This window comes from Canis lupus, chromosome 18 (assembly GCF_011100685.1).
Source record: "Canis lupus familiaris isolate Mischka breed German Shepherd chromosome 18, alternate assembly UU_Cfam_GSD_1.0, whole genome shotgun sequence".
NCBI classification, from domain to species: domain Eukaryota; kingdom Metazoa; phylum Chordata; class Mammalia; order Carnivora; family Canidae; genus Canis; species Canis lupus.
The window spans coordinates 46,198,759-46,213,243 of record NC_049239.1 but is presented as its reverse complement, the minus strand read 5'-3'; the positions used below and the strand labels follow the sequence as shown (position 1 = coordinate 46,213,243).

General features: G+C 53.0%; 1 protein-coding gene across 4 annotated transcripts in view; it reads left to right on the top strand.

The window, feature by feature from the left end:
• MOB2 (MOB kinase activator 2) overlaps positions 1 to 14,485 on the top strand; it is a 78,329-nt gene that overhangs the window by 17,982 nt on the left and 45,862 nt on the right. The window contains exon 1 of one of the 4 annotated variants that reach the window (XM_038563554.1): positions 5,549 to 5,808. The exons of 2 other annotated variants lie outside the window; for them this stretch is intronic. In XM_038563554.1, coding sequence (XP_038419482.1) covers positions 5,732 to 5,808 — 77 coding nt within the window. In that variant the 5' untranslated portion in view covers positions 5,549 to 5,731. Of the gene's footprint in view, positions 1 to 5,548; positions 5,809 to 11,720; positions 11,774 to 14,485 lie in introns of those variants that run through there. One more of the 4 variants, XM_038563555.1, reaches the window with a different exon arrangement.

The window sequence follows — 14,485 nt, the reverse complement described above, 5'->3', positions numbered from 1 at the left end:
TGTTCTTACTGTCCCGGGTCCCTGGACAGCCCCTGAGCAGGATGTAGAGTGGCCCTGCTAGCATGGGGCCTTAGGAAGAAGGTGTGGGGAAGCTGAGTCCACCGACCTGCCCTGCACTCATGACAGCTCAGCTTCACTGTACCCTTGCCAGCCATACATGCCAGCCAGCGTAAATATTTGAAAATCATGATTTCCACATTTGAACCAATATAGAGAATAGGGAGCCCAATGGCAGTGGGCTCCATACCCTCTTTAAGGCTCCTAGAACATTCACAAACTGAAATCTCAATAGGCTTCAGCCAATAGCGGCCATGCAGAGTGTGTTCTTGGCCAAAGTGGAATCAAACCAGAAATCAACGACAAAGAGAAGCCAACTCCCTATATTTAGACATTAGGAGACACATTTCTAAGTAACCAGGTGAACAAAAAATTATTTGTAATGGAAGGGGAAAATATTTTTAGCTGAAAGATAACAAAAACACTACCTGTTGGGACTTGTGGGCTGCAAGTAGACCAGAGAGCAGTTCAGAGCTTCGGAATCACAGATCAGAAAGGAAGGAGTCACCTGTGGAGCAGTGCAAGCCAGAGGATGTGGAGGGCGGTAAGGGCAGGGGGTGCGGAGAGCATGGGAGTGGCAGCTGGTACAACAGAAACTGGATCTTCAGCAGAGTCATCAAGGCCAGAGTTTGATGCTTTGAACAATAGGGATAGAGTGAACATCTCTGGCAAGACTGCTTGAGAGAGAAGAGAGAAGGTCCAGAGAGTCCTTGTAATAAAGCATGCTGGGTCAAGTGGATATCTATATATTTAAAAGAAAACAAAAAACCCGTGGTACATACTACACACCATACAAAGAATAACTGAGCCGGGGAGAGTGTAGATATAGAAGTTCTAGAGCTTGTGCATGCTCATCGAGCACTTCAGATGTGTGGAAGTGAACAACACCTAGATTCTGAAAAAAACAACAAAAAATGTTTTTATTTCTATTACATGTTGAAATGACAGTACTTTGGGCTAAACAGTTATTAAAATTAGTTTCACCTGTTTCCTTTAATGCTTTAATGTGGCTATTAGAAAATCTGAAATTATATACATGACGGCATTTGTGGCTTGTGATATTTCTATTGGACAGCACTGTTCTAGAAGATAACACAGAAGATACTATTCTTGGAGTTTGGTTTAAGAATGGTTTTCCTAAACAGGGCCAGAAGTGCTGATCATAAAGGGAAAGAGAATTTGGTTTACATTAAGACTAAGAAGTTCATCAAAAGATAGCCCTTGGGGGACACCTAGGTGGCTCAGCCATTGAGCAACTGCCTTTGGCTCAGGGTGTGATCCTGGAGTTCTGGGATCGGGTCCTGCATCGGGCTCCCTGCATGGAGCCTGCTTTTCCCTTTGCCTGAGTTTCTGCCTCTCTCCTTCTGAATAAATAAATAAAATCTTAAAAAAAAAAAAAAAAAAAAAAGCCCTTGAGTAGTAGAAAGGCCAGTGCCCCAGGTAGATGTGTGGCATGTGCATGTAACACTGATGAAAGGGATGCAGCCAGACCTCGCTGAAGATCAAGAAACAGGCGGGAGACTCCCAGAGTGGGGGATCGCATGTGGCCCCCAGAGTGGGCCACCCCAAGGCTCTGCACCACACACAATAGACCTTGTAGGTCTGGTAATGGTCACATAAGCAGGTGGCACATGAATTGGCTTTTCTTTTAGCCCACTTCCCCTTAATGTGTATGGTGGAGGCCAGGGCGTGTAGGGCCCACCTGGCCAGGCCCTTCCTGCAGTGCTGCTCATCTGCCTTTTGTTTGAATATATTATGATTCTTTAATTTTTAAGGGGGCTGGGGCAGAGAGAGAGGGAGAGAGAACCTCAAACAGGCTCTGCACCCAGGTGGAGCCCAATGTAGGACTTGATCTTACGACTCCGAGATCATGACCTGAGCTGAAATCAAGAATTGGACATTTAATCCACTGTGCCACCCAGGCGCCTCTTATTCTTTTAAATCCTACCTCTTCCTACCTGCCCTGCTTTGGAAGCTATGCACTCATTGTTCCTTTCTCTTAGAGGTTATGTAGGGCACAGACCCTAAACTTGACATATGATGCTAATGAGCTGCTCTGTTCCTCTCTGCATCACCCAGATCTCAGACCCTCCTGCAGTCACCTGCCCTAGGACTCGTGATCTTTCGAGGACGTGCTCATTCACTCAGTATGTTGTAACCTCCCAAGTATTGTCTCTGTTCATATACTTGGTATTTATTTAGATTTGTGCATTTCTCTGATATCCAATTTTTGTAGATTTGCTGCTTTCGTTGCTCCCTTCCATAGCCGGTTTCTCCCTCCTGAAGGACGTCCTCTCCATTTTCTTTCTTCAGTGCCCGGCACTGGTGGGGAGCTCCCCATCTGTGTCAGTCCAAAACCATCTCCAGTTTGCCTTCATTCTTGACAGATGTTTTCACTGCATGGAGCAGTTTTGCTTGGCTTTCTTTCAGCCCGTTTTAGATGTCCATCCACTGGCTTCTGGCTTCTGGTGTTGCTTTGAGAAGCTGGCTGTCAGGTAAACTCTTGCTCCTTTGGAAGTGATCCATTCTCCCACCCCACCTGCTGTTGTTTTGTTTTTATTTACAGCAATTTCAAAGTTAGAGGAGTTGCAAAAATAGTTTCAGTACTTCCTGGATTCCTAGCATCACCCTTAGGTTTGCTCTCTCATTCCCTACCTCTGCTCCGCATCTCTCTCCCCTCCCACCACATATATATTTTTCTTAACCGTTTGATAATGATTTACCCCTTGAACCTCAAATAAGACAGGCTGCACTAGGAGGAGCCTGCTGCCTCTGCCGTACTTAGTATAGCTTAGAAATAGGATCGAAAGTCACTGGATAAGAGCCACAGAGGAGGAAGAAGGCAGAGGTGAGGGCCATGTGGTATCAGGGTAAGAAACAGTATAAGGGCTTGCCAGCCTCTGAGGGCAGGGGCTGGGCGGGGATGGGAGGCCTGGAAGGCTGGGTCTCTGGGGGTCACCGAGCCGGTGTGCCCTCCAAAAGCCCCACTCACATGGTGGCCATGGAGACCAGACCCCGCCCCAGTGGCAGGGAAAAGAGAATGGATGGGACTTGTAAGAGAAGTTTGGCCTCTTGGCTGACTGGGGTCAGAGGCAGAGTAACAACATACAAAGTAGTAGGTATTCTCAAATAAATATATTTGTTGTGTAGTTGTCACAGCCTCGATTTCCTCTGAGAGATTTTTAAAGCCACTTTTATTAATGAAAGTCACTAGGATCCTTGCTTTTCTTGTCTCTGCTACTCAGTAGTATTGTGTTTCAAGCTGTTGAGAAAGAGCATGGGATCTTTGCTGCTCATCTGCAGCCTGCACTCCCTCTTTGTACTACTCACAGCCCCTCCCCTGGTTGTGAGGTTGGGGGTGTCCAACTCTGGGGAGTGCACAGACTGGAAGGAGTTGGTTGGGACTTTCTAGAGCCTGTCTTTGCTCCAGTGAGCTTCCTTCTGCACTGTGACCTTAGGTGAACCTGGGCTCTGGCATCCCTTCCTGAAACAAATCTGTTCTTTTGTCCTGAGGCCCACACGAAGCTCTGCAGTATTCCCCCCACAGATTCTGGAACTCTTGCCGGGCCCCACCAGCAACCTCACTCCTTCTCCCAGGGCAGCATCCCAGTCAATGCCATGGCCTGTCTTCTGTTTCCCCACCACGGTGGCTGAGGCTACCCAGAACAGAAAGGTCCCAGGCTCTAGCCCTAGTCTCTTGCTCTGGTCCCACAGTGTGCTGGGTTCCCTCCAGCCTCTGTTCCTTTCTGTCGGCTTCACTTGCTTGCCATCCCCTTTGGAGACAGGGCAGTGAATTCTTAGGTGTCAAGTCCCAGGGTCTCTGGGGCAGTCCGGAGCAGGTGCCTGGCGGTGTGTGTCCAGTGGGTGCAAAGAGCCCCGTGCATAGGAGCCATCTCAGTCGCCTCTGCTGCTTTCACCTAGCCTCTCATTAACACCCCATGGGAGACAGGCCTGCCTGACCACATCTGTTTTGGAGGGGCCCCCACAAGGGCACAAGGCTCCTGGGTCTGGGGTTAGTGAGAAGAGTCCTGAGACTGCTTTCTTTGTGCACCATGTGTGGAAGTGAGTCATCCAGTCCCCTGCAGAGGCATCTGAGAGGCTGGGGTTTGGGGCAGTAAAGTGGCCACTTGGTGAAGGGAGCTGTGGTTTGTAGTGGGCACTGTGGCAGCTTAGGACACTGGCCTTGCTGCCTCTGGCTTGCTCACCTACCACAGGTGACTAAGGCAACTGCCCTGAGGTCATGTTGCCAGGGAGAGGGAAACAAGTCCTGCTCCCCGTTGGAGCAAATGGACAGATGGATGGACAAGGCCCTGTCTGGCCATTGACCAGCTTCTCCCACATTCCAGGAGGGTAGTGGGCCCAGCAGAAGGGACGTCCTTCTAGGCCATCCTTGCATGGGGTCAGGTCTCTCTTCACAAGAGGTGACTGTTTTGGCAGGGACCATGGGCAGGGAGGGAGTGCAATTCACAACACATCTGGCATCATGAGTCTCTCTTTGTGCTGGCCAGAAAACCTCCCTTTGCAGAGCTCAGCCTTCACGTGGTTCCCACGTGCCACTGAGGTTGGAGCTGGGTACAGGCTGTTGTTTACTTGGTGTCTCGTTTCTCCTCATTGGGTGAGAGGGAGAGAGCAGGTGGTATAGACTCATTGCTGAAGGTCACATCCCAGTGTCCAGGCAGCCTGGAGCGCAGCACTCTGACTAGAGACCTCCTGTCAGTGGCTTGGTTATCCCAAGATATCTCAAATCAGTGTAGGAATGCAGGATAAATGCTTGATTTTTCCCTCTCAGAATTAAGGAGCTGGTTCCCTAGCATCTGCTCAAAGTGGCCGGGAGGGTTTACAATATACATGTTTCAAGAAGAATTCATGAATTAAAACGGTCTTTCCCTTTTAGTCCATTGCAGTCATCCCCCTCACCAGCAGCCACATTGTCCCGTCTCCTACCCCTGTGAGCTCCTGCAGGCTGGTTGTGATTTTTGATGGCTAGGAACCTTGTGGCCTTGGGTAGTGTCACTGCTCTCTGCGGTCAGTGACAACAAGGTCCAGACCTGGAATCTGCCTTATTCTCAAAGGACCCCTGGTTTCTTGTAGTGGGAGATGGCTTTCAGAGACCACATTCCCGGTGCAAGGGTTGGCCCCGTTGCTTTGGGTTGGGCGCTGTTTTTAGGCTTTTTTGGTGAACAGACCATACATGGAAAGACAAGGTGCTGTGGAGTCCCGCTCACCCTTCCCATTCCGAGTGGCCTGGGGCTTTCACATAATCCAATCCATTTCCTAGCCAGCTCTCACTGTCTAGAAATCAAGGTTCTCAACCTGGGTTAGCAGCAGAATTTCCTGTTTAGTTTATCTGCTGTCTGTAACTGGGACGTGAGGCACATGCTGGCGGGACGAGCCCCGCCCCCAGCGGTGCAGTGCTGACGTCAGGGTGGGCGATCCCGGGCCCGTGAGTGTGCCCCTCCTAATCTGCATCCCGCCAGGCAGCCCGCAGCTCCTGTGCCTTTCTGGAGGGGACATTAGCGACTGGTGCAATGGTCGATTTTCTATGCTTCGTGGGCGTGGAATCTTTCTAGTTCTGATGTGTCAGCACAGTTGTCTCATGGCTTCTTGTATTTTCCTCATTGTTAAAACAGTTTTGAAATTGGGGTTACTGTTTTTATCTTGAGGGGCAGATGCCATGGTGCCGTGGCTGTTGCTGCCGCCTCTCAGTGGCCAAGTTGGGTTCACCCACCACCCTTTCCTCTGGACCTCTAAGTAAGTAAAACAAGTTTTCTTGTTTGGTTGGGCTTTTTTAGTTTTGGTGATGTGGGGGGAGCACTTAAAATGTTTTTTTTTTTGTTTTTTTTTTTTTAGTTTCATGCTCTAGAGGCTTCCCCGCTCTTATCTTAAGAGACAGAAGCAGGGATTCCTGGGTGGCGCAGCGGTTTGGCATCTGCCTTTGGCCCAGGGCGTGATCCCGGAGACCCGGGATCGAATCCCACATCGGGCTCCCGGTGCATGGAGCCTGCTTCTCCCTCTCTCTGCCTGTGTCTCTGCCTCTCTCTCTCTCTGTAACTATCATAAATTAAAAAAAAAAAAAAAAAAGGACAGAAGCAGGGCTGGGTTAGCCTGTCTGTGCCATGTCTTCTCTCCTCTCTCCAGGCTCCAGCATGGACAGGAGCTGTGCTTAGCGTCTGTTAGAGGCTCTGTGCTGTTAGACCTTGCTGCATTGGGGCTTGTCCATGCCCCCAGGGCCTGGGGGCTGCCCACTGCCTCCCAGGTTAGGCTCCTCTCCCAGATTGGCCTGCCTGGCTTCCCAGGGCAACTGCTGTCCACCAGAGATTGACTCCCTTTCCTCAGAAAGCCTGTCTGCCCCCATAGCCTGGTGCTGCCCCTCTGTGCGCCTGTCGTATGGATGGCTGGCCTGGTGACTGTGCCTGGCAGCAGCCTGTGCATGACAGGTCAGTAGTTCTTACCGCATCTCCTCAGCAAGGTCAAGAGGACTACTCTGCCCTCCACTCCAGTCCAGGGGTGTGTGCATGGCCTCATCACCAGCACCCAGGCCCAGGCTGGACTCTGGGAAGGAGAATCCCAGGGCTATTGTACTTAGGAGTGAAGAGTGGACTCTGAGTGGCTGTCTCCTGGATGTGGCAGGGTAGCTGTGGGTCATAACCTCCCTGGCTGGGTATTTATTGCATTATACAATAAAATGTACAGAACAAACCGTTGTGTGTTTGCTCTACGATAGTCCTCGTATGTTTCTGCATAAGTGCTCTGAGGACAGCAGCAGAAAGCAGTGTCCTCCTCTGTCTCGTGGCGGCCTTGCAGGGGGGCCACTTGCCCTTGTGGAACGCTGGGTGGGTGTCCCCTTGCTGCCCTGCTGTTGGGTTTTGGCTGGCCCCTCATGTCTCAGCTCCTCCGCCTTTCTCTGCATGAACAATGGTCTAGCTTCCCTCCCTCTTGCTCTCTCGGGGCAGCCGTTGGCACCAAAGCTTCCTCACCTGATGGGGGGCTCTGGGTCAGCAACATCAGAATTTCTGATTGTCTGTGTTGGGGAGAGACCCCAGCAGGATCGCCTGGGTTGGGGGCCAGATTGGGCTGGGTTGGGGGCCATGGGAGAAAGGTGCGGGGGCCTTGGGTCGCGTCCCTTCCCTAAGCTTGTGGTGCTGGAGCTGTGAGATTCCCCACTGATTCAGTTTCTCTCTTAAGTGCCACCACCCGTTGGATCCGGAGAGTTCCAGGGATGGGGAATGCAATCACAGCATAATGCTTGAGGGCCACCATAGGAGCAGGAAGGAAACCCACAGCATCTCGACTGCAGACTGACTGGGAGACTGGGGGTGTTGGGGTATCCATTCCGTAAGACATGTTTTGGAAGAACAACTATCAAGTGAAGTTTTGAATAACTGTCTGGAGCAGAATTGAAAAAGCAGCTCTAAAGAAAGCAAACCTCATTGAAAGTTTATGACTAACTTGTAAAAAACACCGATTCAGTAACACACTTGACTGCATTGTATTTGGAGAGCATTTTCCAATGGTTCTGTTTGTAAACATGGTTTTGTTTTTGTCGATCCTACATTGGCTTCTCAGGACTGTTGCAGAGCTGTGTGTGCTTGCAGCTCCTTCCACCGGGACTAGCCTCTTGAGCAGGAGGGTGTTTCAGGTGTTCCTAAAATACGAAATGTGTGAATTTGTGCCCTATTGGCAGGTAGGACCTTCCAGTAGATGGATCTCAACACGCTGGCTTGGCAAGGCCCTGGGTCCCACTCAGATTTCCCGGAAGATAGCCAGGCACAGCTACAGTGTGTTCCAGAACAGACTTTTGAAACTTTGTGATCGTGAAGTTTATTTTGTAATGTGACTTAGAATGCACTGTGTGTGTGTACCAATGGGGAGTGTGTGTATGTGTGTAACTGAAACAGACTAGTCTGCTGCACATGCCAGTGATCATTTCTGTTTTGTGCTAGTTTTTTTTTTTTTAGGATCTGACCCACCAAGCCAGTTTTACAACCCATATTAGTGGGTTCAGCTTGTAGTTTGAGAAAGTTTCAGAGTACCTTCTATTTTGGAATAAAAAGAAAGTGATATTAAAATCACACATGCAAGGAGATCCATTTAAAATGAGACAATCCGGGATCCCTGGGTGGCGCAGCGGTTTGGCGCCTGCCTTTGGCCCAGGGCGCGATCCCGGAGACCCGGGATCGAATCCCACGTCAGGCTCCCGGTGCATGGAGCCTGCTTCTCCCTCTGCCTATGTCCCTGCCTCTCTCTCCTCTATGTGACTATCATAAAAAAATAAAAATAAAAAAAAAATAAAATGAGACAATCCAGGCTTACTAACGCAGAATTGTTTCCTAACAAAAGAGGACATTTTACTTTAAAGGAGGAGACCAGTGGGGATGATCCTATGAGTGGAGGGTGCTGAGCAGTCGCTGGAGTTCCTGCACAGACCCTTGTGTCACAGCATGGACAGTGTGCACCATCTGTGTGTGAGAGTGTGAGCGTGTATGCGCATGTGTGTAGGCTGTGCACCTGCCATGCATGGGGGCACCCCCTCTTGGGAGGGGTGCCAAGTTAGTGATCATGCTATGCAGCTGATTAGGGTGGGTCAAGCCTCCCCACTGCCACTGAGTGGGGTGTCCTAAAGCCGGTGTTATAGGGAAGGGAATGCACAAGGCACAGCCTCACCCCTGGTTTGGGGTCCTTTGCTCTTGAGGTGCCAGGACCTGAGCTTTTCACTGTAGTCCCCCGAGTGCTGCTGGACTGCAAAGGGCAGGCTGTGGGTTCCCATACCCACAGCTCACCCTGGAGCCTGGGAAGGCCCAGCACCTTCTGCCTGTCATTTCCTCTGCTTCCAGGGACTGAGCGATGAGGGTGTGGTCCTGATCAGAATTAAGAGTCCTTTGAGAAGATGAGGCCCTCACATTGTTTATGCAGGTGTGATTTCGTCATGAACATCAGGTGTCAGTGAATGAGCAAAGGATTTTCCCAAGCAGAACAGCCTTGCCTGGCATCCATCCTTGGGCCATGCCTTTCCCCTGAGCATGTGCGCTGCCTGCCTGGAAGCAGAGGAGCCCCAGGATCTGGCCCTCAGGGCAGAGAAGTCCCTGCAGGCAGCAGCAGGTGGCCGCAGCAACAGAGCCACATCTTTTTCTGCAGTGGTGGCAGCTCTTGCTGTGGGTGGGCTGAGGATGCAGAGGCGTCACTAGGAGGGCATCTGGGGAGCAGGGCAGTCCCAGGCCTCTGCTCGGGTGCAGTGTGAAGGGAGATGAGAGCAGCAGGAAGGCTTAGGTGGAATTGCTCCCATTTCTGCTTTGGTGGGAGATCTTCCCAGGGAGCAGTCGCTTTATTCTCAAAGCTGTGAGAGAACAGAGGAGCTTCTGCTGGGCACTCAGGAGTGAGTCCCTGAGGGGTATCTCAAGAAGTGTCATTTTGGGCTCTTGAGAGGACTCTGGAGGACTTTCACAGGCCTCTTCCTTTTGCACAACTGTGAGCCTCAGCCTCTTAGCTGGCTCTGCCTGTGTCCTGGCTGGACTAGGCTCGCTGCCTCTCTGTGTCTACAGGGGAGCTCCCTGTTTCACTGCAGGCCTTCTTTCAGCAAATACCGTTCATTGGCCTGCTCCACCACAACCATGATGCATCTCCTCCCAGCCCCGTGAGGTCTGCTCCCCCACGAAGGTGCACCCCAAGTCCTCTGGGTCCCGGCCACGCACATGAGCCTTGTGCATGCTGGCGTCTTGCTCCCGGGCCACATCCACAGCACCTTGGCTGGCAGCCTGCTGCTTCGCTGCCTCAACACTAGAGGGACTTCTGTGGCAGAACATTGGTTGTGTCATGGCCTCCAGGGTCCCCTGGGGTTCCACTGCACTGGACTCCAGTGGCAGCTGGTGATTCTGAACCCATCAGGCCCTCACCCCCTGCTCCACTCTGCCCCCACGGGCCTGGCCGCAGCCTACTGACTTCCTGCCTGTCTGCATGGCCAGCTCCCATGCACTTGGGTCTTGGCACCTACTGTTTCCTCCATACCTTTCTTCGGCTTGTCCCTTTACATCACTCAGCTGTCAGTGGTGATGTCCCCTGAGCAGGGACGTTGTCCCTGACCTCTTGCTTCAAGTAAACTCTCCCTCCCTGCCCCAGTTGTCGTTGCCCCTTTCTGCACTGTTGTCTTCTCCATAGCACTTACTAACCAGAGAGTACTAGAGTTTTCCATGTTGTCTCCATCCTTAGAAACATCAGTGTCCAGGGAACAGGCAAGGACATGGGCCACCTGGTGCAGTGGAAGGTAACACGTAGCTGACTTGGCTGTGTTTGTGATACCAGAGCAGGCCAGGCACTGTGTCCAGTGCTTATTACAGTGCAGGTGGAGTGGACGGCAGCTGGCCTGCTGGTCTCCTGCAGCCTTGCCCAGGCCTCATGCTGCTGTGCATCAGCTTGTGGGTGGCTGGGCCAGCAAAGTTCTCTCTCCACTGCCAGGGCCACTGGTCTATGTGCCAGGGCCAGGCCTCTGTGGCGAGTCTTGCTGGCTGAGCTGTCCTGGGCACTCCTGCAGCAGGGGGCAGGTGGGTGTTGCTCTCGTGCACTGTGAGCCAACAGTGAGGGGGGTCTTGTCAGGGCCCTTGGGGCCAGGGCTCCATCCCCACTGTGGCTGGGTATGGTGACAACATCCACCTTGAGGCAGAGCTGCAAGCCACAGAGAAGCTGTGTGGACCGTGTTGTAGACAGGGCCTCCCCATGATGTGGAACCCCACAGCGGGGCCCATTGAGGCACGGGCTGCTGGAGGGTCCTTTGGGCTGGGGGTGATCCCGAGGAAGTATGCTTAAAGCAGTGAAGTTTAGGCACTGCAGGGAGGCGAGTTCTGGAGGATCCAGGAGGCATGGGGTGTGGAGAGCAAGGAGGGCATGAGTGGGTGCCTCTTGTGAGGCCAGAGGGACAGGTTTCAAGGTGGCTTCTCAGAGGTGAGGCATGTTTTAAGCACATCAGGAAGCCTTCAGAGGGGCTTAGTGTGGCCCTGTTGTGTTTTCCTATGACCCCTCTGGGTATAGCATGAAGAGGATTGTGTTGCCAGGATCTCATGAAGAAGGCCAGTTAGGACACCTCTCAGAGTCCCAGCAGATGGCAGGACCTGCTTAGGGTGACTGAGGTGGGGATGGAGAGGACAGTGTGGTGGGCACATTTGTTCCTATCTTCCTCAGTGCATGCCTTTAGGGGTTCTCACAGTGACCCCATTTCATGGACGATGAAGCAGGCACAAATGGGGCAAGAAGCTGCCTGAGTTACTGGGAAGTCTGGGTGCTGGAGTTCAGCCTGGCACAGCCATGCCAGAGCCTGCGCCAAGCTCTGCTTGTGTTTGAGAGCAAATTGAGGGAATTGCCATGGGATTCAGGTGAGGGGAGAGATGGTGGTGGTGCATCGCATGGCCAGGAGTGGGCAGGGGGCGGCTTTGTTCCTGAGGCACAGGCGTGCCTGTCCTGGCTGTCCTTTGGGGCATGGTGAATTTGAGGTGCTGTGGTATGTCCGTGTGGTGGAGCAGAGGTACGAGGTTGGCTGAGTGTGCAGCCGGGCCTGGGCAGACCTGGGCAGGGAGGGGGCGGAGAATGGACGGGGAGGGGCAGGTGCAAGGCTGGGCTCCGGTTGAGAGGAGCTGCGGGAAGCAGGAAGGAGCTACGGGGAGCATTGGTCCACGGGGGTTGCACGGGCAGCTATGACAGGTGTCCTTCACTCCCTGGACTACAGCGAAGGGTATGGGGCTCAGGGGAACCTTAGCAAGAGCTGTTTTGGGTGTGTTGGGGGATGGGGACGGGCGCATATGAAATTCCAGAAAGGTCTGGAGGTGGAGCCAGGGTGTGAAGACATGATTTTCAAAAGCTTGGCATGAAGGGCAGAAGTGGGCTAGTTGGGTGGGCTTCCCTGCCAGGCCCTCCTCCCTGGCTCCTTGGTCTTCCTTGCATTCTTGACATCTTTCCTTGTGGCGTGGAGGACTGCGCTGGAAGTAAGCCACCAGCGGTGTTTGCATCGTGCCTGTCTCATGGGGCCATCGGGTGCTCTGGTGCTCGCTTGTCTCATGTAGTGCTTTCCTTCGTTGTAGAGACTGAGAGTCAAGTCTCATATGTGCCCCCTGCAGCAGCAGAGGGGGACTCGACAGCATTCCACCCCTCCCGTGCCCACTTCCTTCTCAGGCACACGAACCCCTAGATCTGGATGCACAGAGTGCACTCTCCTGGTTTTGTTTGTTTGAAAGAAAAATGGGGCGACTGGACTCTGGACCTGGCTTGTGGTGCCACAAGCCCGCACCCCTCCCACCCCCAGCCACCCCACAGGTCACCATTGTCCCCACTGTGGGTGATGGTCAGGTGGTAGTTGTGAGCAGTGTCGTAGGGACCAGCTCAGTTCATTGTCTTTGCTGCCTTTTTTTTTTTTTTTTTTTTTACCAGAGGAGTCACTGCTGTCCTCTCCCTTGGTGACACATCCTGTCACATGCACTCTGTTCACTCCTGCCTACTCAGTGGCCAGAGGCCTGCTCTGGTTGGGGGTGCCAGTCTGCTGGCACATGATTCCAGTGTTGCCTGTTTCTTTGTTAGTGGGGCTGAGCCTATTTTTATGTTTTCTTTTTTTTTGTAATTTAAAGATTTTATGTATTTATTCATGAAAGACACAGAGAGAGGCAGAGACACAAACAGAGGGAGAAGCAGGCTCCCTGCGGGGAGCCCAGTGCTGGACTTGATCTCAGGACCCCGGGATCATGCTCTGAGCTGAAGGCAGACGTTCAACCATTGAGCCACCCAGGCGCCCCTATGTTTATGTCTTTGATACCTTTATAAGTTTTCTTCTGCATTGCTCACTGTGGTCTCCAAAGTGCTGTGTTGGGAGGTGTGGTCTCTGCCAAGAAGAGATTTTTCTTATTCATTTCTTTAGCCATGGTCACTGTGTGGAGGTACTCCCCTCTGGGTGACTGGAGGGAGTGTCACAGCCATGGTGAGACCGTGTGAGACCGTGGAAGCAGCCCGTGCTTGGCGCCCTCTGTTTGCACAGCTCTGGCCACTGTACCGAAGGGAGACTTGTTCCCTGCTCATAGCCATGCTTGCCAGAGGCGGCTCCCTTGTCCCCTCCCATCGTGTTAATTAGAAAGAGCACCCCTCCCATGGTGTGTTCAGAGGCCCTGGCACCCTCCTCTCTGGCAGCCAGCCTTCTCGTGCCCGATCAGGTGCCCACATGAGTGCTGTGTCTGCTCACTTGGGACATGCTGGACTTGGGAGGCCGACATTCCCACTTTACAGACTGGAAAAGGAGACCCAGAAAGGTCGAGTAACTGCTGAGCTCCTGAGGCTGGGGGTTGTGCTGCTGGGGGTTGATGTGCCCACTCTCTGCTTTGGAGCCCACTGAGCCCACTCGCCCAGGTCTCTGGGGTGCACTTACATGCCCCTCAAGAAGCAAGCTGATTCCACCTCAGCTACTGCCTTCTAGATCTCTTGACACAGGCTTGAACTGCACACCTGCCACGTTTTGAGCTGTGCAGTGGACAGGATGGGTCCAGACCGTGCAGCCTGCAGTGGGATTTAGTGGGGACTTACTGGGACTTGGAGCAGGACCAGGGTTTGGAGGAGCTGCTGTGAGCTGGAGCCCATGTCCACCAGAGGGCGCAGGTGAGCACGCAGGTGGGCTTCTGGGGTGAGCAGGATCCCAGAGCTGGGGAGAGCCGCTGTGTACCTGTGTTAGTGCTCTTGCTCTGCTGGCCCACGTGCCGCTCTGGTCTGGGCTGCCAGAGGGGCCTGCTGGGTGCCCGCTGGCGCAGTGTCCCTTCCGGTGAGCCTGGAACTGACCAAACGCGTGGTGGAGAGTGCGTGGCGGAATGGCCAGCTTGCCTCCGGAGTGCACACCTGTCCTGAGGACGGGAGGCCTCGGCGTGCTGCCACCAGCAAGGCACCCTGAGAGGCTGGCTTGGCTTACGTGCTCCAACTGCTCCTCCCCCGCAGCCACGGGAATGCCATGTACTCTCAAGTCTGCCAGTGCTGGGTGGCATCAGTGTTTCAGGACTGCATGCTAGGTGCATAAGATCTTTTATTGTCATCACTGGTTCACTTGTGGCCTTGTTTGTATTGGCCTCCCCGCCCTTCCCCCCCCCCCCCCCCCCCCGATTTTGTTTAGGAGATTCTAGGCAGCCTATGGCTGCACCCTGCCTCAGAGCACCTGGCAGGGTGGTGGTCCTCAGGGGAGCATATCCCTTCTGTGCCTGTGTTGGGTTCCCTGCTGGGCTCTGAGCTCTGGTGAGCAGGTGTGTGTGTGCATCCCTGGCCTGGCTGCATGCACATGACTAGCCGTGTCTGGCTCATAATAGGTGCCAGTGTTTGAGTATCTTTCTCAGGGGGCACCAAGAGGAGAGGTCTGCATTTTGCCACTGGGTTGACCTTGAGTTAAGTTCCTCATGAAGGTAGTAACCCTATTGAGCTTACTGTA